The 26,755-nt window shown below is 42.9% G+C and overlaps 1 protein-coding gene across 1 annotated transcript in view; it reads left to right on the forward strand.

Annotated features, from left to right (window-relative positions):
- The window catches only part of LOC129828781 (integrin alpha-9-like), a 138,332-nt gene that overhangs the window by 83,144 nt on the left and 28,433 nt on the right, over window positions 1-26,755 (forward strand). The window contains exons 16-19 of the mRNA XM_055889983.1: window positions 13,481-13,633; window positions 18,547-18,623; window positions 19,440-19,587; window positions 26,552-26,638. Of these exons, the coding sequence (XP_055745958.1) occupies window positions 13,481-13,633; window positions 18,547-18,623; window positions 19,440-19,587; window positions 26,552-26,638 (465 nt within the window). The remainder of the gene's footprint in view (window positions 1-13,480; window positions 13,634-18,546; window positions 18,624-19,439; window positions 19,588-26,551; window positions 26,639-26,755) is intronic.

A 26,755-nucleotide genomic window follows, 5' to 3' on the forward strand; every position in this document is an offset into this window, starting at 1 on the left:
GTGTGTCCTTAACGTGACTCCACACTGTCGAGGCAGTGGGACCCAGTAACACGGAAGGCCTGCCAGGGTCTTCCCTGGGGATAGGGGATAGGTGAACAAGGTGATTGGCAGGCACTGGAAATTTTGGAATTCTCAGGGATTCTGGAATTCTGAGAATGGGGAAGCAGCAGTGGAACACTATTTTTAATTAAGAAGCTCTCCGTTTCGTCTTAAAAGTTCCACAATTCCCTCATATTTCAGTCTTTTAAGGCGCTCTCAGTCCACACTTGGTGAATTGCTAGGAGCGTGAAAAATGGGAAGTCGTCCCAAAGTGGATGACATAATAAAAGAGGAAATAGTTTTGGACTTAATTCTCCAAACATCAAACAGGCATGTTATGTACAGATGTAGGATCCTAATTTGAGCTAATTTGCTACAGCAGGAAAATAATCCTGCAGCAACAGGAAATGTGTATTATAATAAATTGTCATTTTTAGCAGGGGTTGATTCATTTTTCATTACCGCAAATCAAGTTTGACATTTTAAAGTGGAAATGTTAAACCTTAGAAGTCTTTTTAAACCTCATATACACTGCAAGTTTGCATTTCCTTCTGAGCAGGAAAAATCTCAGCAACAAAAGATTGATCAAATGTACATCTTACATCTGTAGTGACTTAAAAAAATACAACTGTGCAGCTTACAGTGTTAGGGAACTGTTTGTTTTGTGTGTTAGTGAAGATGTACAGCTGTGTTGAGCTATTCCTTTGTAGTTGGTTTGTTCTCGAGGCTCACTGTGTGTTGAATGTTTTCACTTCCATGACAACCTTGTAGTTAGATATCTACATTGGGATGAATATCTAAAGCTCTTCATTTGTTGACAGAATGTACAAATAGTAAAAACAGGGAGGGTTTTAGTGTGTTTGAAGCAGAAAATGCGTGTGTGTGTGTGTGGAGTGCGTGTGTGTCTTTATGAATCCCAGCTGTATTTTAACTGTCTCAGGGTCAGGTCCTGAATGCCTTTTACATGATGTGTGCTGAGCTCATAAAGGTTTACTGTAATTTGTGTTTACATGCACACACACACATACTGCCATTGTTTCAGAAAGCAATTAAACCATTCCCTCTCCTATTCTCTTATGCCCATAAGCATTAAGGTCATGTACTGTATGTGAGCATGTGAACTTCAGGACCCGTATTCAAAAAACGTCCCACAGAAGGAGTGCTGATTTAGGATCAGTTTTGCCTTTTTGATAATATTAAATATGATTACATGGACAGCGGGGACTGAATTTATAAGGAAGTGTAAAGGAGATGTAGTACCCACTGTGACTATTAAAACCTACCCTAACCAGAAACCATGGATAGATGGCAGCATTTGCGCGAAACTGAAAGCGCGAACAACTGCATTTAACCATGGCAAGCTGACTGGGAATATGGCAGAATATAAACAGTGTAGTTATTCACTACAAGGCATTCAAACAAGCTAAACGTCAGTATAGAGATAAAGTGGAGTCGCAATTCAACATCTCAGACACAAGACACTGTATGTGGCAGGGACTACAGACATTCATGGACTACAAAAGGAAAACCAGCCACGTCGCCGAGACCGACGTCTTCCGGACAGGCTAAACACATTCTTCGCACGCTCTGAGGATAACACAGTGCCACCGACGCGGCCCGCTACTAAGGACTGTGGGCTCTCCTTATCCGTGGTCGCCGTGAGTAAAACATTTAAATGTGTTAACCCTCGCAAGGCTGCTGGCCCAGATGGCATTCCTAGCCGTGTCCTCAGAGCATGTGCAGACCAGCTGACTGGCGTGTTTACAGGCATATTCAATCTCTCCCTATCCCAGTCTACTGTCTCCACATGCTTCAAGATGGCCACCATTGTTCCTGTACCCAAGAAGGCAAAGGTAACTGAACTAATTGTCTACCGCCCATAGCACTCACTTCTGTCATCATGAAGTGCTTTGAGAGACTAGTCAAGGATCATATCACCTCCACCTTACCTGACACCCTAGACCCACTTCAATTTGCTTACCGCCCCAATACAGTAGGTCCACAGACGATGCAATCACCATCACCCTGCACACTGCTCTGGCCCACCTGGACAAGAGGAATATATATGTAAGAATGCTGTTCATTGACTATAGCTCAGCATTCAAAACCATAGTACCCTGAAAAGCTCATCATTAAGCTTGAGGCCTTTGGTTTGAACCCCTTCCTGTGCAACTGGGTCCTGGATTTCCTGACTGGCCGCCCCCAGGTGGTGAAGGTAGGAAACATCTCCACTCCTCTGATCCTCAACACTGGAGCCCCACAAGGGTACGTGCTCAGCCCCCTCATGTACTCTCCGTTCACCCATGACTGTGTGGCCAAACACACCTCCAACTCAATCATCAAGTTTGCAGACACAACAACAGTAGTAAATTTGATTACCAACGATGATGCGACAGCCTATAGGGAGGAGGTGAGGGCTCTGGGAGTCTAGTGCTTGGAAAACAACCTCTCATTCAACATCAACAAAACAAAGGAGATGATCGTGGACTTCAGGAAAAAGGGGGGTGCACCCTTTGCTATCTACATCGACGGGACCGCAGTAGAGAAGGTGGAAAGCTTCAAGTTCTTTGGCGTATACATCACTGACAAACTGAAATGGAACACCCATACAGACAGTGTGGTGAAGAAGGCACAACAGAGCCTCTTCAACCTCAGGAGGCTAAAGAAATGTGGCTTGTCACCTAAAACCCTCAAACTTTTACAGATGCACAATTGAAGCATCCTGTTAGGCTGTATCACCGTCTGGTACGGCAACTGCACCGCCCGCAACCGCAAGGCTCTCTAGAGGGTGCTGCGTTCTGCCCAACGCATTACCGGGGGCAAACTACCCGCCCTCCAGGACACCTACAGCACCCTATGTCACAGGAAGGCCAAAATGATCATCAAGAATATCAACCACCCAAGCCACTGCCTGTTCACTACGCTATCATCCAGAAGGCGAGGTCAGTACAGGTGCATCAAAGCTGGGACCGAGAGACAGAAGCTGCTTTTCAATCTCAAGGCCATCAGACTGTTAAATAACCATCACTAGTACATTAGAGGCTGCTGCCCTATATACATAGACTTCAAATCACTGGCCACTTTAAGGAATGGAACACTAGTCACTTTAATAATGTTTACATATCTGGCATTACTCATCTCATATGTGTATACTGTTTTCTATACATCTACAGTATCTTAATCACTTAATAATGTTTACATATCTTGCATTACTCATCTCATATGTATATACTGTATTCTATACTATTCTACTGTATCTTAGTCTGTTCTGCTCTGACATCGCTCGTCCATATGTGTATATAGTCTTAATTCATTCCTACTTAGATTTGTGTGTATTGGGTATATGTTGTGTAATTTGTTAGATATTACTTGTTAGATATTACTGCACTGTCGGAGCTAGAAGCACAAGCATTTCATTTGTAGGGTGCCGTTTGGGATGCAACCATACAATAGTCCCTAATGGGAACCACTGCTGTGATGAGCCCAGGGGCTGTTGCTTTAGAGAGGGTAGTGTTAGGTAGGTTACTTAGTGATGTGCAATGTTTGTGGGGGGAGGATTTCTATGCTCGGATTTCGAAAGGAGTTTGTGCGCGTACTTGCATGCATACGTTTGTGTGTGTGTTGTGACGGAATGTTATGTGTTGTTGTGTCAAGAGTGGGAGGTAGATAGTTCTGTATGCTGGACTAGCCTCCTGGGACAACTTCATAGATGGTTCACATTTCCTGTTGAACACACACACACACAGATGGTACATGTTCCTGCTGTTGAAGTTATATTCCTCTAAAGCAGGAACACTTCCAATGTTCCCTTCTAATTCCCTTCTTCAGTCAGGCAGAGGATAGGTCCCAAATTGTACCCCATTAGTACCCCAGTACTTTTGACCATGGCCAATAGGGCTCTGGTCAAAAGAAGTTCACTGGATACAGCTGTAGGATCTTAATTTGATCCAGTTTTCTACAGCAGGAAAATAATACTGCAGCAGCAGGATAATAATCTTGCAGCAACAGGAAATGTGAATTATTATGTGGATTATTGTTAATGGAACTTGTTTGTAGGGGTTGATACATTTTTCGTAAAAGTAAATCAAGTCTGACATTTTAAAGGCTTAATTACAAACTTTGGAAGCATTTTTAAACCTTGAATACACTACAAGTTTCCAAATTCTCAGCAACAGAAGAGTGATCAAATTAAGATCCTACAACTGTAGTGAATCGGGTGCCATTTGGGACAGAGTTTTGTCCTGTTTATCTTGCTATGGTAAAACAGTTACTGCAGCACCCATGATATTTAACATCAACTAGAGGTCAGAACTTATCTTATATTTCTCTTTAATGCTCCTTGTTATCACAACAAATATCACAGACACAAAAGCCTAGTGTTTGAAAGGAGGAGAAACGTGCATATCAACTTGAGAGAAACTATTGCTTTTCATTTGAACTATTGATCTATGAGTATGGAGTATGGTAGTTTTCTTGTCGTCATCATCATTTAAAAGATGACCTGTCATGTACAGTAACATTAGCCATTATGTACGCTAGGGTAATTAAATGTCATGTAGGGACATTAAACCTAACCGCTATAAAGATAAGCACTGGAAATACCACAATAACTGGGATGGCATCGCATTTCGACAGGAGTGTGTGTGTGTTGGCATGACATCTATCCAGTGAAAAATCCGTTGTTCGTCAGTATGATTTGTTTGGTGAAAACAAAGTGCTTCTGTACACAGAGTCATGCATCAAGAATGAGAACCCACCCGTGAATTATTATGGGGTTCAAGTTGGTGCGTTAACCTGCAGTGTGATCTGAGAAATGTTTCCACCTCTACTTCATCTAACACCATGCCAGAGTAGACTCAGCTATTCTCTCCTGGCTGAGTCTACTGAAGTAGAAGGGTAGAGTAAGGGTCTGTGCCAAGGCTGGTGCCTAATATAACTTATAACATTGAAAAAGTAATAACATTCAAACTAATATCTGGAAGGAAGAAATGTTCGGTGGCTGATGTTGAATGGTATGATTATTGTCAATCTCCTTCTCTTCCTTCTCGTCCACCACTACCACACTATTATCCCTTCAAGCTTCCCCACCAATCATGTCCTTTCCTTTAGAGACTATTATATTGGTTCCATATGAGGATTGGGACCAGCTGAAGCCTGTCCTAGCCTCACCAGTAACCTGTAGCAGACCTGGCTTCAAATACTATTTGAAATCATTTAAAATTATTTAGTTTGGCTTGATTGAGCTTGCCTGGCTGATGGAACCAATAGACATGTTAAAAAGGTGCAAATCCCTCACATCTGGCATACTGAGGCAGGCTGAAGGAAATGCTGAAAGTACTTAAAATATTTAAAATAGTATTTGAACCCAGGTCTGGCCAGTAGTAGATATCTGGTAAAGAACTTAAGACTGGCCTGGGCCAGGTCAGGAAGGGTCTGACTCTTGCCTCACTCCTCTGGGAGGCAATGCGAAGACGAAGCCAGATAAGATGCTTAACTAACCTATGTCCCCCATATGTGTGAGTTGTTAACGGAAATACTTGGCATGAGATATTTCAAATAGTGTCGACCTTCTTTAGCACCTCAGAGGGAGTGAGTCCCATGAATCACTCAGTTTATTTCCACTAACCCCATTCACAAGATCACCGTGGAGATATTTACTTCTTCAGTTTCTCCAGCTGTTCTTGTATGGCTGTTTGTTTTAACCAATATTAAGGCTACTCCTGGAATAGGAAGTGCTTTCAATGTTGAATCTCCATTAAGCATGATTTTTTTTTGTCCAGGTCTATATTATGCTTAATCTGGTCTGGAAAACCGTCTCGTAAAGGTGTATTTGAATTGAAACTTTCAGTTACTACTATTCATTAGAAACAAGCTGAATTGTAGACAGGAAATAAATAATATATCAACTCAAACATGCACTTCCCTTGCTCTGCCCTTTAAAGGAAGGTGTGTGTGTGTGTGTGTGTGTGTGTGTGTGTGTGTGTGAGAGAGGGTCAGAGCTTTGAAAAGGCTGACATCATCCTCCCCGCACCCACTGTGACGGAGAGAGGGAGAGTGAGAACATGAAGGGGAGGCTATTTGAATTGAAACTTTCAGTTACTACTATTCATTAGAAACAAGCTGAATTGTAGACAGGAAATAAATAATATATCAACTCAAACATGCACTTCCCTTGCTCTGCCCTTTAAAGGAAGGTGTGTGTGTGTGTGTGTGTGTGTGTGTGTGTGTGTGTGTGTGTGTGTGTGTGTGTGTGTGTGTGTGTGTGTGTGAGAGGGTCAGAGCTTTGAAAAGGCTGACATCATCCTCCCCGCACCCACTGTGACGGAGAGAGGGAGAGTGAGAACATGAAGGGGAGGCTTGGGGTGCTGCCATCTTGCTGATCAGATTTGCATGTGAGCAGTGGCGGTTCTATATGTCTATGACACAATGTAATCACAGTATTATGAATGAATTGTGGTTTATTTGGTAGCATTTCGTAGTGTGACGGATTTTACTAATTGCGTTAGTACTGTACAAAGTTAGAGGTGTGCTATTTGATAGATTCCCCTGCTCCCCCTACCTCGGGCTTCCAGTGGGGAGACCTGAGGTCAACCTACCCCTGCCCCCCTCCCCCCCTTGTACTTCTGAGAGGGAGACTTTTGCAGGCAGTAGCCTGCCTAGCTCACAAACTAGAATCAAGGGCGCCTACTCCGACAAGGTTAATTGACCCACAGTCCCACACGGTGACCTGATATCATTGACGTGATGTGCAAATGAGCGATAGAAAACAGATCGCCCAAATGTCACCATTCCGATTTTTTGGTGCGGGTGCCCCGTGCTGCCCCTGGCAAGATGCCACCCTGAGCGGCTGCCCATGTCGCCTATACCTAAATCCGCCACTGCATGTGAGTGTGTGAGAGAAGTTCCCGGGCTTAATGTCACGATTGTCGTCGGGAGAAGGAGAAGAGGACCAAAGTGCAGCGTGATAAGTATTCATAATACTTTTAATAAATATGAACACTCGAACAAAAACAACAAAACAACAAAACGAACAGTTCTGCAAGGTGGAACAAAAACACTGAACAGAAAATAACCACCCACAACTAACAGTGGGAAAACAGGCTACCTAAGTATGGTTCTCAATCAGAGACAACGATTGACAGCTGCCTCTGATTGGGAACCATACCAGGCCAAACACAATAGAAATAGAAAACATAGACATACAAACATAGAATGCCCACCCACATCACACCCTGACCAAACAGAAAATAGAAACATACAAAGCAATCTACGGTCAGAGCGTGACACTTAGGCTGCTGTGCCTGTGTGGGTAAATAGTTCCGGGTATAACAATCCTTAAAATACAGTAAAGAGTAGCAAATTGTCAGTATCCTAAGTAGTCATTTTGTCCAGTGTTATTAAACTGAAAACAAAAATAAATGCAAGACAATGCTATACTGCCTGAGAATTGCTCCCAGGTTGATTGAAATGCCATGAAACATAGTCAAATTAGTAGTTTATAGTTATAGGAGCCATGCACAGTCATGTGAATTCTATAGATAAGGGCCTAATGAATTTATTTCAATTGACTGATTTCCTTATAGGAACTGTAACTCAGTCAAATAGTTGAAATTGTCGCATGTTGCGTTTATGTTTTTGTTCAATGTATATTGTAAGCAGGCCTATATTGTAAACAACTGGATGGTAGATCAAGTTGTCAGATGACCAAGAAAGGTAGTTTCAGTGACAAAAATCCAAATGACAACTAGTCACAGAGTAGTGCCTGATGTTGAGCTAGGGGACATGGACCCTGGTTAATTGGCCATGTATCCTCCCTCCCTCTCACTCACTCAAACTGTCTCTTTCTCTCTTCCTCTCTCTTCCTTTCTATCTATCTCTGGGGATAAACGTGAATGAACCTCCAGTATGTCACATGAACTCCTCCAAATCTTTAAACTCTCTGTTTTATGACTGTGTATTTATGAGTTGAAGCTTTCCTTGATGACTGTCGTAACTTTTTATTCTAATTATATGTTCTAAAGAACAGAAACTCATTCTAAAGAACAGAAACTCATTCTAAAGAACATAAAGAACAGAAACTCATTCTATAGAACAGAAACTCATTCTAAAGAACATAAAGAACAGAAACTCATTCTATAGAACAGAAACTCATTCTAAAGAACATAAAAACAGAAACTCATTCTAAAGAACAGAAAGTCATTCTAAAGAACAGAAACTCATTCTATAGAACAGAAAGTCATTCTATAGAACAAACTCATTCTATAGAACAGAAAGTCATTCTATAGAACAAACTCATTCTATAGAACATAAAGAACAGAAACTCATTCTATAGAACAAAAACTCATTCTAAAGAACAGAAACTCATTCTATAGAACATAAAGAACAGAAACTCATTCTATAGAACAGAAACTCATTCTAAAGAACAGAAACTCATTCTATAGAACATAAAGAACAGAAACTCATTCTATAGAACAGAAACTCATTCTATAGAACAGAAACTCATTCTATAGAACAGAAACTCATTCTATAGAAAAGAAAGTCATTCTAAAGAACAGAAAGTCATTCTAAAGAACAGAAACTCATTCTAAAGAACAGAAACTCATTCTATAGAACAGAAACTCATTCTATAGAACATAAACTCATTCTCCATCAGTGCTTGTGTTCCGTCCGATGTGAAAGGGCACAATTGAATGAAACAGACCCTCCCTGAGGCGTCTGAGTACAAACGAGTGTTGGTTCATACAATGGCAGCCTTTCACTATAGAGTGACCTGTTGCCAGGCTGTCTCTCATGTGTGTGTGTCCAGCGCTGTGACCGGTGTGTGTGCCCTCGGTGTGTATGTGTGTTAGTGTGTGTCTGTGACCGGTACCTGTATGTAAGAACCAGTTGTTGTGTGGGTCCATTCCATTCACACAATTAAAGGCAACAGTCTGTTAACGCCCAGTAGGTCTCAGTTTCAGTTGGAGCTCAGTAACTCCTGTGTTCTATAAATACAGGAGTTAACAGCATCACTGGGAGGGAGCGTGAGCTGGTGTGGGAGGCTGGAGTAGTGGACTATGTAGGGTTGGGGAGCTGGGTTTGAAAGGGTGGGGGGTTGGGGTGAGGTAGGAGCCTGAAACTAGGGCTGGGGGAGGACTGTGGGGCTTGGGAGGCAGGGGTTGAGGTGGGGTGGTATGGTGAACATTAATAACTGCCTGATAAAAGCTTGGGCCAAAGAAGGCTTACCAATGACCTCCACTGTTTCCTAATATAAAGGGGGACGTGATGTGAGTCCTGCTGCTCTTTCTCAGAATCCAGCCAGGCATAGTTCTGTCCTGACTCTGGGTTTGGGAAGTGGTTCCATTCCAAATGGCATCCTATTCCCTATATAGTGCACTACTTTTGACCAGGTCTTATAGTAGTGTACTATACTGTATAAGGAAGAAGGTGCCATTTGGGACCCAGGCTCTGTCTCCGTCTCCCACAATAATACAGTCTCTGTTTGACAAGATCTAGTGGAAAGACCTCTAAACTAGTCCACGTTGTTGTTTAATGAAGGTCCTAATGGCTACCAGGGACTACAACTTTTTATTTCCCTACTCACTTTCCCTACGCATTTAGAATTCCAAGAGTTCACACAACAAACACTAGTTATGTTTAATGTTTTGCAACAACTCCATTTAAGTCCTTTAGTGTTGGAGTGCTGGGCTGCAGCTGAATGTGGGGACACTGGCCTGTGGCTGACTGGTCCCTGGAGGTAGGTTCACTCAGAGGCCACTGGACAGGGGCTATTTGAAGCATTTAGCTCTAAACACCACTGGGAATTTAAAAGGCCAGCCCCTCTCTCAAACAGTACACGACCTGTGTGCTTGTTTGTGCGTGTTTATGCGTGCGTGCGTGTTTATGCATGTCCGTACACTACTGTTCAAAGTGTGGGGTCACTTAGAAATGTCCTTGTTTTTGAAAGAAAATATATTTTTTTGTCCATTAAAATAACATAAAATTGATGAGAAATACAGTGTAGACATTGTTAATGTTGTAGATGAAGAAGCGACGCAGGGATGCTGGCCTACTAGGCAGAGTTCCTCTGTCCAGTGTCTGTGTTCTTTTGCCCATCTTTTCTTTTTATTGGCCAGTCTGAGATATGGCTTTTTCTTTGCAACTCTGCCTAGTAGGCCAGCACCCCTGCGTCGCCTCTTCATCTACAACATTAACAATGTCTACACTGTATTTCTGATCAATTTTATGTTATTTTAATGGACAAAAAAAATGATTTTCTTTCAAAAACAAGGAAATTTCTAAGTGACCCCAAACTTTTGAACGGTAGTGTACGTCCATGCCGTGTGTTTCAAGTTCTGATGTCACATGCACAAGTACAGTGAAATGCCTTTCTTCCAAGCTCTAACCCCAATAATGCAGTAATCAATAACAGTGTAATACTAAAAATAACTTAAGGTAGAACAAAAACACATGAGAAACAAAAATAAGAAGAACACAAGAAAAGAAAGTAAGTAAGCATACTATATACAGGGTCAGTTCCAGTACCATATTTACAATGTGCAGGGATACTGGAGTGATAGAGGTAGATATGTACAGGGGTAAGGTGACAGGGATACTGGAGTGATGGTGGTAGATATGTATAGGGTTAAGGTGACTAGGCATCAGGATATATGATAAACAGAGTAGCAGCAGCGTATATGATGATAGTATATGAGTGTGTGCATGAGTGTAGTCAGTATAAATGTGTGTGCGTGTTATGTGTGTGTGAGCAAGTGAAGTGCTTGTGTGTGTTGGATTGTCAGTGTGTAGAGTCCTGTGAGGGTGTATAGAGACAGTGCAAAAAAATGTATAAAATAGAAGGATCAACTCAGATGTAGCCCAGGCCAAACCTTTTCAACCACCTGAGGCGGAAGAGGCGCTATTGCGCCTTCTTCACGAATATGCGCGTATGAGGGCCATTTTAAGTCCTTAGTGATTTGGACACCAAGGAACTTGAAGCTCCACTTCAGCCCCCTCGATGTGGAGGTTGTTGTTTAGTATATGGAAGGTTGGGAACCAAACCAATCAAATTACACTGAACAAAAATATAAACACAACATGTGAAGAGTTGGTCGCATGTTTCATGAGCTGAAATAAAAGATCCCAAGGATTCTCTCAGATTTTGTGCACAAACACCTTGTGATGGGGACAATAAAAGGGCACTCTAAAATGTGCAGTTTTGTCACAATACAAAATGCCACAGATGTCTCGAGTTTCGAGGGAGCATGCAATTGACATGCTGACTGCAGTTATGCCCACCAGAGCTGTTGCCAGATAATTTAATATTAATTTAACATAAGCTGCATCCAATGTCGTTTTAATGAATTTGGCAGTATGTCCAACCGGCCTCACAACCGCAGTCGCGTGTATGGCGTTGTGTGGGCGAGCGGTTTGCTGATGTCAACCTTGTGAACAGATGTCAGCGTTTCCGCCGCCATCACCTCATATCTCAAGGATCTGTACACAATTCCTGGAAGCTGAAAATGTCCCAGTTCCTCCATGGCCTGCATACTCACCAGACGTTTCACCCATTGGGCATGTTTAGGATGCTCTGGATTTATGATTACGACAGCGTGTTCCAGTTCCTGCCAATTCCACAGGCCACAATCAATAGCTTGATCAACTCTATGAGAAGGAGATGTGTCGCGTTGCATGAGGCAAATGGTGGTAACACCAGATACTGACTGGTTTTCTGTTCCACGCCCCTACTTTTTTTCCAAAGGTATTTGTCTTGTGAAATCCATTGATTAGGCCTTAATTCATTCATTTAAATGGACTGACTTCCCTATATGAACTGTAACTCAGTAAAATCTTAGATAATGTTGTATGTTGCCTTTATATTTTTGTTCAGTATATATTCAATGGTATTTGTGTTATGTTTAATGTGACATTTAACAAAGAAATACTTCAATCATACATACATTGACATAATTAGCAAACGTATTCTATGACAAACAGTAAAGCAGATTAAGCACAGTAAGAAGACTGCATATCTTGGTATATTTCTACCTGTGCGTTACCAGAAGCTTGACAAAGTAAGCTATACTACTAAGAGGATAATTCACAAAAACTTTTAGTGAAGTTTACAATTTCAGTTATGGCGATCATATGGACGGGCTGCAGTATTGTATCCCTCCCATGGAGGAATAAGCCCTGTAACCAGGCCTGTTTCTGTCCATTCATGTCCTACCCATTACTACACTGTTCCTCTTTCCTGCCATAACTCTCTCAAGTTGCTAGGTAGCAGACAGTCACCCCTCCACAGAGGATGTCAGTGTGTGTGTGGGCTAATGTGTTAATCCAACCAGACAGAACTTCAGCCCTCCTATATGACCTGAAGAGGATGGGGATGGGTGGATTGACGGACGGTGTAAAATGGAGCGATAAAAGAATGGAAATTGAGAGACGGATGGAGAGAGATGGAGAGAGAGACCCCCCACCGGAAAGAAAAAGAAAGTGAACCCATCTGTGTTTACATAAGGGGTTTGGCTCCAAGCTGCCAGACACTAGTATGGGGCAAAGATAAACACTTGTTTTCTGTTAAGCCTCAGCTTGTGTGAGTTTTCCCGGTCTGTTGGTAGTACGAGACAGTACGATGGAGCCAAACCCATCACCATCAGAGAGTCTCTAGCTCTTCAAAGAACAGAGTGAGTGAAGTGTAATGGACAGGAGAGATAGATGAAAGAAAAGCGAGAAAGACAAAGATGTGATTTTCCCATGTCCCCTTTCCAACAGTATTCTCTAATGAGGATGTAGGGTTTCATCATATTCAGAGCTTTTTGTTTCCAAGTCCCGTGCCAAAAGAAACACTTTCTCTATGGTTCTCTCGGGTTGTATGGCCTCGCAGTGAAAAATATAGCATAGAGCACAGGCCAATCCAATGCCAAGTGTTTATTATGAAATATATTACATTTTACCTTCTTCACACTACTGAGCCCATCCAAAACTGGGCTGAGCTGTACTGGGCTGAGCTGTACTGGGCTGAGCTGTACTGGGCTGAGCTGAGCTGTACTGGGCTGAGCTGAGCTGTACTGGGCTGAGCTGAGTTGTACTGGGCTGAGCTGTACTGGGCTGCTCTGGTTACGCATCCACCATAGTTGCTGAAACCAAGCAGAAAAAGAGAATGTGTGGAGAAAATATATGAGCCTGAACATTTTAGGTTGGCATGAGTGTTCTTCTGAACCTAGGATCCAGTTCTGAAGTTTGGGTGGCTCTGTTCATGTTGAGATTGCTAGAGAGCAGGAGGAAACTATTTTAAAACCACGCAGAGGTTCAGATGGTAACATAAGATAAAGGCATTTATTGTCTAGGTGGTAACATTTAGCTCTTTCTCATGACAAACCGAGCATTTAAGATTTGGTTCTGGATTCCGAGATTACATTGTGCTTGAACAGCCATTTTGTTTCTCTCTGTCTCTCTGCAGAAGGACGTGAAAGACGTGTTCACAGCCATCACCTTTGAAGTGGCCTACACCCTGGGGAAGCATGTGGTGGATGGACATCTTGACAATGACCTGCCTGCTCTCACACCTGTACTGCGCTGGAAGAAAGGAGACAAGATAGCAGCAAAGAATGAGGTAACATTCTACAGTTGTTGTGTTGCCTGTATGTACGTTGAATGAGGTAACATTCTACAGTTGTTGTGTTGCCTGTATATACGTTGAATGAGGTAACATTCTACAGTTGTTATGTTGCCTGTATGTACGTTGAATGAGGTAACATTCTACAGTTGTTGTGTTGCCTGTATGTACGTTGAATGAGGTAACATTCTACAGTTGTTGTGTTGCCTGTATGTACGTTGAATGAGGTAACATTCTACAGTTGTTGTGTTGCCTGTATGTACGTTGAATGAGGTAACATTCTACAGTTGTTGTGTTGCCTGTATGTACGTTGAATGAGGTAACATTCTACAGTTGTTGTGTTGCCTGTATGTACGTTGAAGGAGGTAACATTCTACAGTTGTTGTGTTGCCTGTATGTACGTTGAATGATGTAACATTCTACAGTTGTTGTGTTACCTGTATATACGTTGAATGAGGTAACATTCTACAGTTGTTGTGTTGCCTGTATGTACGTTGAATGAGGTAACATTCTACAGTTGTTGTGTTACCTGTATATACGTTGAATGAGGTAACATTCTACAGTTGTTGTGTTGCCTGTATGCCGTGGTGGAAAAAGTACCCAATTGTCATCAATTGTAAAAGATACCTTAACAGAAAATTATTAAATTAAAAGTGAAAGTCGCCCAGTAAAATACTACTTGCGTAAAAGTCTAATGTATTTGGTATCAAATATATATATATATATATATTTTTACCTTTATTTAACTAGGCAAGTCAATTAAGAACAAATTCTTATTTTCAATGACGGCCTCGGAACAGTGGGTTAAACTGCCTTGTTCAGGTGCAGAACGACAGATTTTTACCTTGTCAGGGGATTCGATCTTGCAATCTTTCGGTTACAAGCTCTAACCACTAGGCTACCTGCCACCCCATAGTTAACTATATACTTAACTATCAAAAGTAAATGTAATTGCTCAAATATACTTAAGCATCAACAGTAAAGTATAAATTGTTTCAAATTCCTTATATGAAGCAAACCAGACGGCACCATTTTCTTGTTGTTTTTTAAATTTTATTTCCGGATAGCCAGGAGCACGCTCCAACACTCAGACATCATTTACAAATGAAGCATGTGTTTAGTGAGTCCGCCAGATCAGAGGCAGTAGGGATGACCAGGGGTGTTCTCTTGATAAATGTGATCGCCCGGCTCGATTTGGTCTTATCTATAAAAATTTGAAATTGTGTTTTTTACTTTGAATAAAAGTAGAGACTCAGAGCTAGAACATGGTATATCATACACTCCAGTTGAACAATGGGAAAGTAATTCTGTTTTGGAAATTGATAAACTTGTAACCTCACTTTTGAGAAAATTGTCTGATCAGAGCGTTCTGTCCTAACAGCAGCAGTCAAGCACCCAAGCTAACTGGCCAACGTTGGCTAGCTTGATAGCTACTTCCAGACACAAATGAGAGAACACTTCACTCTGACCATTTTACTTGCTCTAGCAGAGCTCGTTAGGCTGTTTGTATGTTATCCAGAGTGTTGGTGACGGCAACTGTGCTGCTGGCAACAATTTAATTGCGCTTTATTGCCAATGTTTACTGACACTGGCCATATTCAACAGGTGTTGAGTGTTCGTAATTTCGTCAGTTATTCTGCGCTCTGGCACACTCAGACGAGAGTGCTCTGAAATCAGAGTAGATAGCCAGAACAAATTTACCAGCTACGTCTATCAGCAGATGTCGCAATGACATTATGAACATTCTATTGAAATCTTTACTTGCATATTGGAGTCTTTTGTTGAGACATGTAGCTAGCTAGCTAAACAATGAACCATAATCCCAACTCATAATGTTACTACCCTGCATGAATCTGCAGGTAGCTAACCAACCAGGTTCAATGTTAGCTAGCTAGCTAACATTATGCTAAACTAGCAAAGCAAATGGCTCTGAGATACGTAAAATATTACTACACAGTTCATACACGTCACGTTAGCTAGCGAGCCAGCCAGCTAATGTTCGCTAACTAGTTAACAGTACACTTTAACTTGAAATGAAATGACTTTCTGACAAAATCAGAAACTTATAATATCTGAACATTTTGCTAGCTAGACTATCTTAACCGCATACATGGATGGACGCTTCTCCCTATCACGGATGCCAAGGTTGCCCTTAGTTTGAAGATGTAGTCCCGTGTAGCTCAGTTGGTAGAGCATGGCGCTTGCAACGCCAGGGTTGTGGGTTTGTTTCCCACGGGGGGCCAGTACAAAAGAGTATGAATGTATGTACTTGTAAGTTGCTCTGGATAAGAGCGTCTGCTAAATGACTTAAATGTAATCCCGAGACAGGTGTTTTCTCCATCTCCTTAACTATCATACTCTACTTCCACTGATTTCAAAACTTGGTCTTCCAGAAAGTGGAGAGCAACACTTACGCAGCTCTACTACGTGATATCTTTCTAAAAAAGCCACGTTAGAAAGGATTACATACACATACTGACCAGCTCAAATAGACAGAAGCAAGCTGCATGGCAGACCAATCCGAACACATCTCTCGGTATATCCAGCCCGCTCATTATCTCAGCCAATCATGGCTAGCGTGAAGGTTGCTGACTTTTTCTGTGGCTAAACCAACAAGGCTCGTAGTTTTAACGATTTTATTCGTATTTACAGATGGCATACAAGTTTGTTATTAAGGCACATGACAGTTCACATGTTACAGAAGGCATTTTCGACAAAAAACGCATTTAGGTTGTTTTTTTTAAAGTTCAAATGGTAGTCCTGTGAAGTAGTGACACGCGACATCCGCCTAGTTTCCTGAAACAAGTCACAAATGTGTGAATTAGACCATTTTCCTGTCTTGCTTAGCATTCAAAATGTAACGAGTACTTTTGTGTGTCAGGGAAAATGTATGGAGCAGAAAGTATAATATTTTCTTTAGGAATGTAGTGAAGTTAAAGTAAAGTACAGATAACCCCAAAAAATTACTTAAGTAGTACTTTCAAGTATTTTCACTTAAGTACTTAACACCACTGCCTATATGTCTGTTGATTGAGATAACAGGCTACAGTTGTTGTGTTGCCTATATGTAGGTTGAATGAGGTAACAGGTTTTGTGTTGCCTATACGTAGGTTGAAATCCACACACACAACCTACTGTAGTGACAACACCTAGCAACCTCACTAAGAGTTTTGCTGTAACAGCTAAGGTGTTTGATTGACAGTCGCTGGACACAGATTTGAGTCCAGGTCTGAGTTACCCCCCGAAATCGCTCCAATACCATTGTTTTATTCTGGATCAAAATGGAGCTTAGGTGGTGGGATTGGCGGGGGCGTGGCAGTGGTTGGAGCCAAGACTTTTCAATGCTCAAAAATCGCAGAATACTTTCTGCCGAGAGTCTATCAGAGTTTAATTTAAATAAATAGTATATTAATTTCCTTTAAATTGTAGGAATATTTTAAGAATCCATCCTCTAACCCTGTTACCTGAAAGCAAAGTCACGTTTTCCTCTGTATCAGCAGAAGAATGTCAAAGAAATAACCTCAAATTATCGTTATAACGAGGTGGTTTCAGTTACCACTTGGTGTTACCACTGTTTTCTTTCCTTGAAAGAAATTTGGAAGGTTGATTCATTTAGTTATTTTTCTAGCATCCACATCTCCTCTACCCCACCCACCCATCCTCTACCCCACCCACTTTCCTCTACCCCCACCCACCTCTCCTCTACCCCACCCACCCCTCTACCCCACCCACCCCTCCTCTACCCCCACCCACCTCTCCTCTACCCCCACCCACCTCTCCTCTACCCCACCCACCCCTCCTCCTCTACCCCACCCACCTCTCCTCTACCCCACCCATCTCTCCTCTACCCCACCCACCTCTCCTCTACCCCACCCACCCCTCCTCTACCCCACCCACCCCTCCTATTCCCCACCCACCCCTCCTCCACCCCACCCACCCCTCCTATTCCCCACCCACCCCTCCTCTACCCCCACCCACCTCCTCTACCCCCACCCACCCCTCCTCTACCCCCACCCACCCCTCGTCTACCCCCACCCACCCCTCTACCCCACCCACCCCTCTACCCCACCCACCCCTCTCATTCCCCACCCACCCCTCTAACCCCACCCACCTCTCCTCTTACCCCACCCACCTCTACTCTACCCCCACCCACCCCTCCTCTACACCCGCCCGCCCCTCCTCTACCCCCGCCCACCCCTCCTCTACCCCCACCCACCCCTCCTCTACCCCACCAACATTTAAATAATCATCCCCCTACTCCCATTTCCACCACTTGTGCTCATGAAAAAGTGGAGAATTAGCAACTTTTTGCATCTTTCAACACTTAGAGAACTATTTGTGGGGAGTTTCATGGGCTGCAACTGCACTGTACTGTCTGGTTGCATCCCAAATCGCTCCCTTTTCCCCCTTAAAAGTAGTCAAAGCAATGCACTCCATAAGGAATAGGGTTGTATTTGGGGCACAGACTGTATTTCAGTTTCTTCAGACCAAGCAAATGGACAGCGCTGTTCTGGATGACTGACTGTCCATCAGCTCTGCTCAGTCTTGAAACAAAAAATAATCTGTTAATATAAAGCAAGTGATTCTTGGAGACTAGCCATCCTGTAGACACACACACACACACACACACACACACACACACACACACACACACACACACACACACACACACACACACACACACACACACACGACCGTCAGAGCTGCAATGGCAGTTCACCAGTCAGTCGATTTATCCCACATTAACCACAACACAACCCTCTAGTTTGTGTGTGTGCGCGTGTTCAGACCGGAACTGTGAGGTCATATAAACTCTCGGTCTCTCTCTCTCACTCCCTCACTATCCTCTCGATCTCACTCCCTCACTCACTCACACCCTCTCACTCTCTCTGTTATGTTTCCTCTTCTAGACATGGTTCGAGAAGAACTGCCTGTCTGATGACTGTGCTGCTGACCTGAGACTCCATGGGAAACTGCTGCTTTCTGGGTAAAGAACACAGACAGACAGACAGAGTCTGTTCCTCTGTTTGGCCACTCACTTCGTTGATATTGTGTGGATGAGTGTGTGTATTTCTTCTTTTCTGGCCACTGCTCACCACTCCTCTATGAAAGCGGACTGACGTCATGCTGTACACACTGAGGAGGTGTGGGTGTGGTCAGTGGAACTATGATGCGTCCTCATTGGCTCTCGTTGTGGTTGGAAACCATCCATGCCTTTTCCATATTTAGTGAGGGAGGTCTTTTCCTTTCCTCTTTGTTGTATGAATCATTGGCAGTCTGTACATTTGGAAACCAAAATCGGGTGTTATTCAGTGGTTCAGTAGTAAAACAGCTTAGTCATATATTACCAGTGTTCTTTGTATTTGTGTAGAGTGAAATATCTCTGATATAACTCCACTGTAGTTATGATAATAACTTCTACCTCACAGGGTAATGTCTCTACATAAAAAAAACACATTAAGAGACAGTGGCAGTCTTGAGACAGGCTAGTATTATACATAGGCCTACTTGTTAGTTACTGAATTAGAGACGATACATAATGATCCCAGAGAATGGAAAACAAATGCAGTTAATCAGCACTGTGCACTAATTAACTGAAATAGTTAATCAACTGAAATAGTTAATCAACTGAAATAGTTAATCAACTGAAATAGTTTATCAACTGAAATGCCTGATTCCTCATCCTGCTAGGCTCCATGTCTGTCCCCACTTAGCCTTGGAAGGAGTGAGGAACCCCTTCCAATGTTTTAATTGTTTCTGTCCCTATCAAATAAAATGTTAACTATTATATTCCTGCCTCCAGGCTCCATGTCCATCCCCACCTTGCCCTAGGAGGAGTGAGGAACGTCTCTCTGAACGTGACCATCTCCAACGCAGGGGACGATGCCTACGACACCAACATCTACTTCACCTTCTCCAGAGAGGTCTTCTATATCAACTACTGGCAGAGGGTTGGTTGTTGTTCTATTTCTGTAGTTCTGTTATTGTTGTTCTGTTGTTGTTGTTAGTGCAGGCTGTTGTGTAGAAGAAGGTACGGGCGAAAAGGGAAGAGAGAGGAGAGAAGAGAAAAGAGAGCACAGAGGAAGCCAGACTTTGTTAGGAGAGAGAGACATAGAGAGACAAGTTTAGGTAGTTAATTTGGCTGACCTTCTGTCACTCTGTCACATGCACTACTGACTAGGAACAGACGAATCATGTCAACAAGAGATAGGGTTGCCAAATTCCGGAAACTTTCCCAACATTCCCAAGTTTTTCAGAAACTTCTGTTGGAAGATTCCTGGAATCAAGAGAGAATACTCAGAAAGGGAATCCTACAACTGGAAATCCTACAACTGGAATCCAACAAGTGCAAATTCTTGAAAACCTAGGATTTTGGGGGGAAAGTTTTATTTTACAACCCTAGCAAGAGCACAATACCAAACAAAACTACTCCTCATTCAACAACTCCCTAACACTGTGACTATGTGCTATGACGTGACACAGATTTGAGCCAGCATTCAATCACTTTAAATCCCATGAGGGGAAGAGTGCAAGTGCAGGGAAGGGAAGTGTGCACGTGTATGGAAGGGAAGTGTGCACGTGTATGGAAGGGAAGTGTGCACGTGTATGGAAGGGAAGTGTGCACGTGTATTGAAGGGAAGTGTGCACGTGTATGGAAGGGGGGCAGAACAGATCTAATCATACCTGAGAGAGATGCCATGTCAGAGATGAGAGATGCCATGTCAGAGATGAGAGGGAGAGAGATGCCATGTCAGAGATGAGAGATGCCATGTCAGAGATGAGAGGGAGAGAGATGCCATGTCAGAGATGAGAGTGAGAGAGACAATAATATTTTACACATATGCACAATAATATTTTACTCAAATTGCGCAAATAGTATTTTAAGGGTTTTAGTTTCACCTGGCTAATTTAATTAACTATGAACTTCAGGTTTGACGTTTAATATTGGGTTACCTCCTGTAACAGAGTCTCTCTTTGTCTGGGAAGCTAATAGGTTGAGAGATTCTTTGTTAAAGAAGCTAATGGGTTGAAAGACTCTTTGCTTAAGAAGCTAATAGGTCGAGGGACCAGCGGGACCAGGAAGTCACAGACAGGAAGGGAACAATATTAAATGAAGACACAGGAGTCTCTCACAGTCAGACCTGGGTTTAAATACTATTTGAAATATTGCAAATACTTTGAGCATTTGCTTTAGGCTGCCTGGAGTGCCAGGTGGGCGGGGTTTGCACTTTCTGGACTTTTCAATTGGATCCATTGCATAAGGAAAGCTCAATCAAGCACAGCTAATACCGTATATATTATAAGTATTTGAGTTGATTTCAGATAATTTTTTAACCTAGGTCTGCAACAGCCTTAGTCTGACTACTGTATGAGACTTTAGTAATTACTTCTCCCTGCTGGTAGAAGATAGAGGTGTTGATACTACCTACCTCTGCTCCGCTATGGTTCTGCAAGGGTCAGCTCCCGGCTCCCGTTTCTCTGCTGAGGCTCTTTCTTTCTCTGTGTGTGTGTGTGTGTGTGTGTGTGTGTGTGTGTGTGTGTGTGTGTGTGTGTGTGTGTGTGTGTGTGTGTGTGTGTGTGTGTGTGTGTGTGTGTGTGTGTGTGTGTGTGTGTGTGTGTGTGTGTGTGTGTGTGTGTGTGTCTCTGTGTGTGTGTCTCTGTGTGTGTGTCTCTGTGTGTGTGTCTCTGTGTGTGTGTCTCTGTGTGTGTGTCTCTGTGTGTGTGTGTCTCTGTGTGTGTGTCTCTGTGTGTGTGTGTCTCTGTGTGTGTGTCTCTGTGTGTGTGTCTCTGTGTGTGTGTGTGTGTGTGTCTCTGTGTGTGTGGAGTCGAGCGTAAACTCCCATTCCCTCCGTGTTTTTGGGGGAATGTCACTGTTGTTCTTGCAACCAGAGCTGTCTTAAAACCAGGGAGGTGAATTGGTTTCAGAAGCTCAACATCGTCTCACTTCTCAGGGAGCCAGAAGACAGCACACTGTTCAGAAGACCTGGGTTCAAATACTATTTGAAATCTTTCATATACTTTGAGTGTTTGGTCTAACCTGCCTATAGTGCCAGATTGGCGAGGTTGTCACATTTGTGACTATTCTATTGGTTCCATTGCACCAGGCAAGCAAAATCAAGCCCAGTATTTAAAATGATTTCAAAAAGTATTTGAACTCAGGTCTGTTGCCACAGTGGCATACACCGAAGCACAGGAGCCTGGGTTATGAGGTGGAGCTGGGTGGTGGGCTTATTTTTGGGGGAAGGGAGCACCAGGTTTGTGTTTTGGAAGCTTATGTTACTCATGACAGGTCAGGAGTTTGGGACAGCCAGAACCTCTGCTAGAGGCTTTTGCAGTAAAGTAAGAAGGAATCAAACGCCTTTAGCAGAGGTTCTGACTATAGACATCAGGGTACTGGTTTGAGGGCTAGACATATAACCAGAGCAGTGTTGTTATTTAGACTGCCAAGTCCTGCTGTGGCAAGCTCATATCAAAGTCCAGATTCGTATGATAGTGGCATTTCTGAACTGAAAAGAAACAGAAAAAAAGCATTGCAAACACAAAATCCTTAGCCAACAACAACAACACTATCAGTATTTATTTAGAGTACAGGATGAGCTATGGTATGTGAGTTGGGGAGGGAGGGAGGTGCACCACAGGAAAGATGGAGGAGTGAGGGAGACGGTTGGAGGAGTGAGAGGGACATTTACGAACTCGTGATGATTTAACAGGAATTTCAGGGGCACTGAAACCTCGTGGTTAAGGAGTATGTCCTTCCTCATAACCTGTTGTACAGATAAAGGTGGTAAATCAAGGGTAAATCGTCCTTGTAGTTCTTTATGAAGCAGAAGAAAGTAGAGTTTTAGTCACAGTTGTTTAGCTATAGAGGTAGACTACAGAGGGTGAAAGATACATAGCCTCATTTTAATCATGTCCTATTTCTCAAGCTCTATCAGCTTGCGTCAATTCGTTCCGTACACCTTCCCCTTGGCTCTAACCATTCAATGTTTAAAAATATGTAAAGTCTGGATAGATAAAAGCATTTCAGTGGTGGAGTTTCCACCGTTTTGCTTCCACCTTAAAGATCTCAACAAACATTGAGTGTAACTGCCAAGGGGTAGTGAGTGAAATATTTTGGGACCGATGGGTCTCATGGGTAAAGTAATTCCCACCAAACTACGACTCCACTGAAGCCTTCTGCTGACACTAAAACAACCTAAATATACCCAGTGAGATTTACTGGGTCTGCCATTTGTCAGAATCCTAACATGAGACGTGGAAGACGGAGGAAGACCAGAGCGAGTGGAGAAGAGAGGGAAAGGAGGGTGAGGGGGTAATAAAGAAAGGGGAAAGAGAGGGAAGAAAATTAGAGAGGTCTGCCATTTTTCCGAATCCCAAACATGAATCTGTTCATGACTACAGAAGACCAGAAAAAGTGGGAGAGAGGGAGGCCAGAGGGAGAAATAGAGGGAACAAACAGAGAAAGAGTGACAGAGATAGTGAAAAGGTGAGGAAAATCATAGAAAGTGAGATGGAGAAAGAAAGAAAGACCAGAAAAATGGATAGAGAGAGATAGTGTGGAAGCGAGAGAGAGATTATCAAACAGCTGGTAGTCCCCTCTGCCCTAGTCTCCACACTCTGCCCTAGTCTCCACACTCTGCCCTAGTCTCCACACTCTGCCCTAGTCTCCACACTCTGCCCTAGTCTCCACACTCTGCCCTAGTCTCCACACTCTGCCCTAGTCTCCACACTCTGCCCTAGTCTCCACACTCTGCCCTAGTCTCCACACTCTGCCCTAGTCTCCACACTCTGCCCTAGTCTCCACACTCTGCCCTAGTCTCCACACTCTGCCCTAGTCTCCACACTCTGCCCTAGTCTCCACACTCTGTTCTAATCCTGCCACTCTGCCCTAGTCTCCACACTCTGCCCTAGTCCTCCCACTCTGCCCTAGTCTCCACACTCTGCTCTAGTCCTCCCACTCTGCCCTCGTCTTCCCACTGCCCTCGTCCTCCCACTCTGCCTTAGTCCTCCCACTCTGCCTTAGTCCTCCCACTCTGCCTTAGTCCTCCCACTCTGCCCAAGTCTCCCCACTCTGCCCTAGTCCTCCCACTCTCTCTCTCTCACACACACTCTTGTTCTCAATTCAAAGGGCTTTATTGGCATGGGAAACATGTTTACATTGCCAAAGCATATGGAATAGACAATTAACAGTAACATTTTAAAATTAACAGTAAACATTACAATCACAAAAGTTTTAAAGGAATAGAGGCATTTCAAATGTCATACTATGGCTATATACAGTGTTGTAACGATGTGCAAATAGTTAAAGTACAAAAGGGAAAATAAATCAACATAAATATGGGTTGTATGTTATGTTTGTTCTTCACTGGTTGCCCTTTTCTTGTGGCAACAGGTCACATCTTGCTGCTGGGATGGCACACTGTGGTATCTCACCATACCTGCCCCCACCCCACCAGCCCACCCCCTTCCCTGGAGACCCAGCGCTGTTTGCACAGCAGCACTGAAGGAATACAGGAAATAGCTAGGAAATTCCTCCATTGATCAGTTCCAGTTCTGTCGGGGTCCCCTCCCTCTCTGCTGGGATCCCAGTTGCATCCATACAGGTGGCTGTGGGGGTAGTAGGTTTTGGGGGGATGTGGGGGGGCAAGGGAAGAGGGATTATTTTAGCTGACTTAATGAAGACTAAGGGCACAGCCCCACCCTAACCCCCCACCCCACCCTGGCCTGGAGCTGGGAAACTGATGAGTAAGGGAGGGAAGAGTGGAAGAAGGAGGGGAGGCTCGATGATGGGTGTGTGGAGTGATGTTTCCTCATCATGGTGTGAGCAAAGGAGGGTAAATCTAATGACTGGTAATAGTTGGTAGGTGCTATAGCAAGAAGAAGAGGAGGAGGAGGAGAGTTTGTAATGATAGGTGTGTGGATTTATGTTTTTCTCGTAAGTGTGTGAGCAGAGGAGGGAGAGGTAACGACTGTTAAATATGCAGCAAATCTCTCCTCTAATCTAGCTCCCTGGTAAATAAGCAACACATCTCTCCTCTAATCTATCTCCCTGGTAAATAAGCAACAAATCTCTCCTCTAATCTATCTCCCTGGTAAATAAGCAACACATCTCTCCTCTAATCTATCTCCCTGGTAAATAAGCAACACATCTCTCCTCTAATCTATCTCCCTGGTAAATAAGCAACACATCTCTCCTCTAATCTATCTCCCTGGTAAATAAGCAACACATCTCTCCTCTAATCTATCTCCCTGGTAAATAAGCAACACATCTCTCCTCTAATCTATCTCGCTTGTAGATAAACTGCAAATCTCTAAACTGTATCCCTTGTATGCAGCATATCCAGAAGTTAGTAGTTTAGGTAAAGTCCAGTTGAGGTTAGGAATCGCTGTAGTTCCCTTATGAATACTGTAGTTCACAGGTGTCAAATTCATTCCACGGAGGGCTGAGTGTCTGAGGGTTTTGACTACTCTTTTGTACTTGATTGATGAATTAAGGTGACTAATTAGTAAGGAACTCCCCACACCTGGTTGTATAGGGCTTAATTTAATGGAAAAACTAAAGACCTGCAGACACTAGGCCCTCCCTGGAATTAGTTTGACACCTGTGCTGTAGTAGTTCATTGAAGACTTTTGATACTATTTAGCTTTTTCCAAGCTGACAATTGTGTAGAAATAATAATACAGTATTTTAAAAGATGAAAAAGCTGCAGTAGGATTCAGTGTAAAAGCTTCAGTAGGATTCCGTGCAGGCATAAATTAAGATATTTGTTGTCCATTGATTTACCTCTTCCAGCTCTGCTGAACATTCCAGAAGCACTACTTTGTCTGTTTTTATCAGTGAACTTGTCAAAGTTGTGATGTGTCACAGCCTTCTTACTTTTATCCTCCTCCTCCTCCACACACATGTAGTCACACACCTGCACACACATACAGCGCACACATACACACACACACACACACACACACACACACACACACACACACACACACACACACACACACACACACACACACACACACACACACACACACACACACACACACACACACACACACACACACACACACACACACAGAAACAGCAGCCCCTTAGTGAACTCTCACTGTTTGAATTCTTCCTCCTCTCAGGGTCAGAGTGTTTACACACACACACACACACACACACCGTGTTTATACTGTCCAGCCGGTGAAGCTCTCTACTGTTTAGACAAGCTTCCAAACACACAGACGCCATCCTAAATGGCACCCTATACCCTATATAGTGTACTACTTTTAACCAGGACCTATTACCTATATAGTGTACTACTTTTAACCAGGACCTATTACCTGTGCTAATTAGAGATTATCCTCCCTCTTACCTACCGTCCTCTCCCGCAGGGACAAGAGTGTGGAGTGTGATCATTTATAATTTTTTTCTGTCGTCAGTTCTTTACCATTGAGCGTACGTCATTGTATATTATTAGCTAAATGTTTACCTGCATTGTAAAAATATGAAATGTTTTTGTAGGAACTAATATCTAGTCAGTTTATACACTACTATACTTTCTCCTCACAAGCACAGCTTTTAACAAAGTATTGCGATAAACTTTTGTTATTGACCAAATACTTATTTTCCACCATAATTTGCAAATACATTCATTAAAAATCCTACAATGTGATTTTCTGGATTTTTTTTTCTAATTTTGTCTGTCATAGTTGAAGTGTACCTATGATGAAAATTACAGGCCTCTCTCATCTTTTTAAGTGGGAGAACTTGCACAATTGGTGGCTGACTAAATACTTTTTTGCCCCACTGTATATAATGTGAAGTGAGTTTTTCACGGTGATCATATTTTCTTTATGCTGCGTTCACCTTGGTTCTCACTCCCTCCGTCTTCCCCCATCCCTCCCTCCCTGTGTGTTTCTCTATTGAAGGAAGAGAAGGGTATTTCCTGTGGTCTTGTTGATTTAGACTTCCTCAAATGCAGCGTGGGATTTCCCTTCATGAGAGCACAGACTAAGGTATAGCTCCTAATTGTCATGGCAAAATGTTTACATACATGTATTATACAGTTACCATGCTATAGATAGTGTCCTGTTGTCTTTACCCAGGCACAACCTTTTTTTACAGAGCACAGA

This window comes from Salvelinus fontinalis, chromosome 30 (assembly GCF_029448725.1).
Source record: "Salvelinus fontinalis isolate EN_2023a chromosome 30, ASM2944872v1, whole genome shotgun sequence".
NCBI classification, from domain to species: domain Eukaryota; kingdom Metazoa; phylum Chordata; class Actinopteri; order Salmoniformes; family Salmonidae; genus Salvelinus; species Salvelinus fontinalis.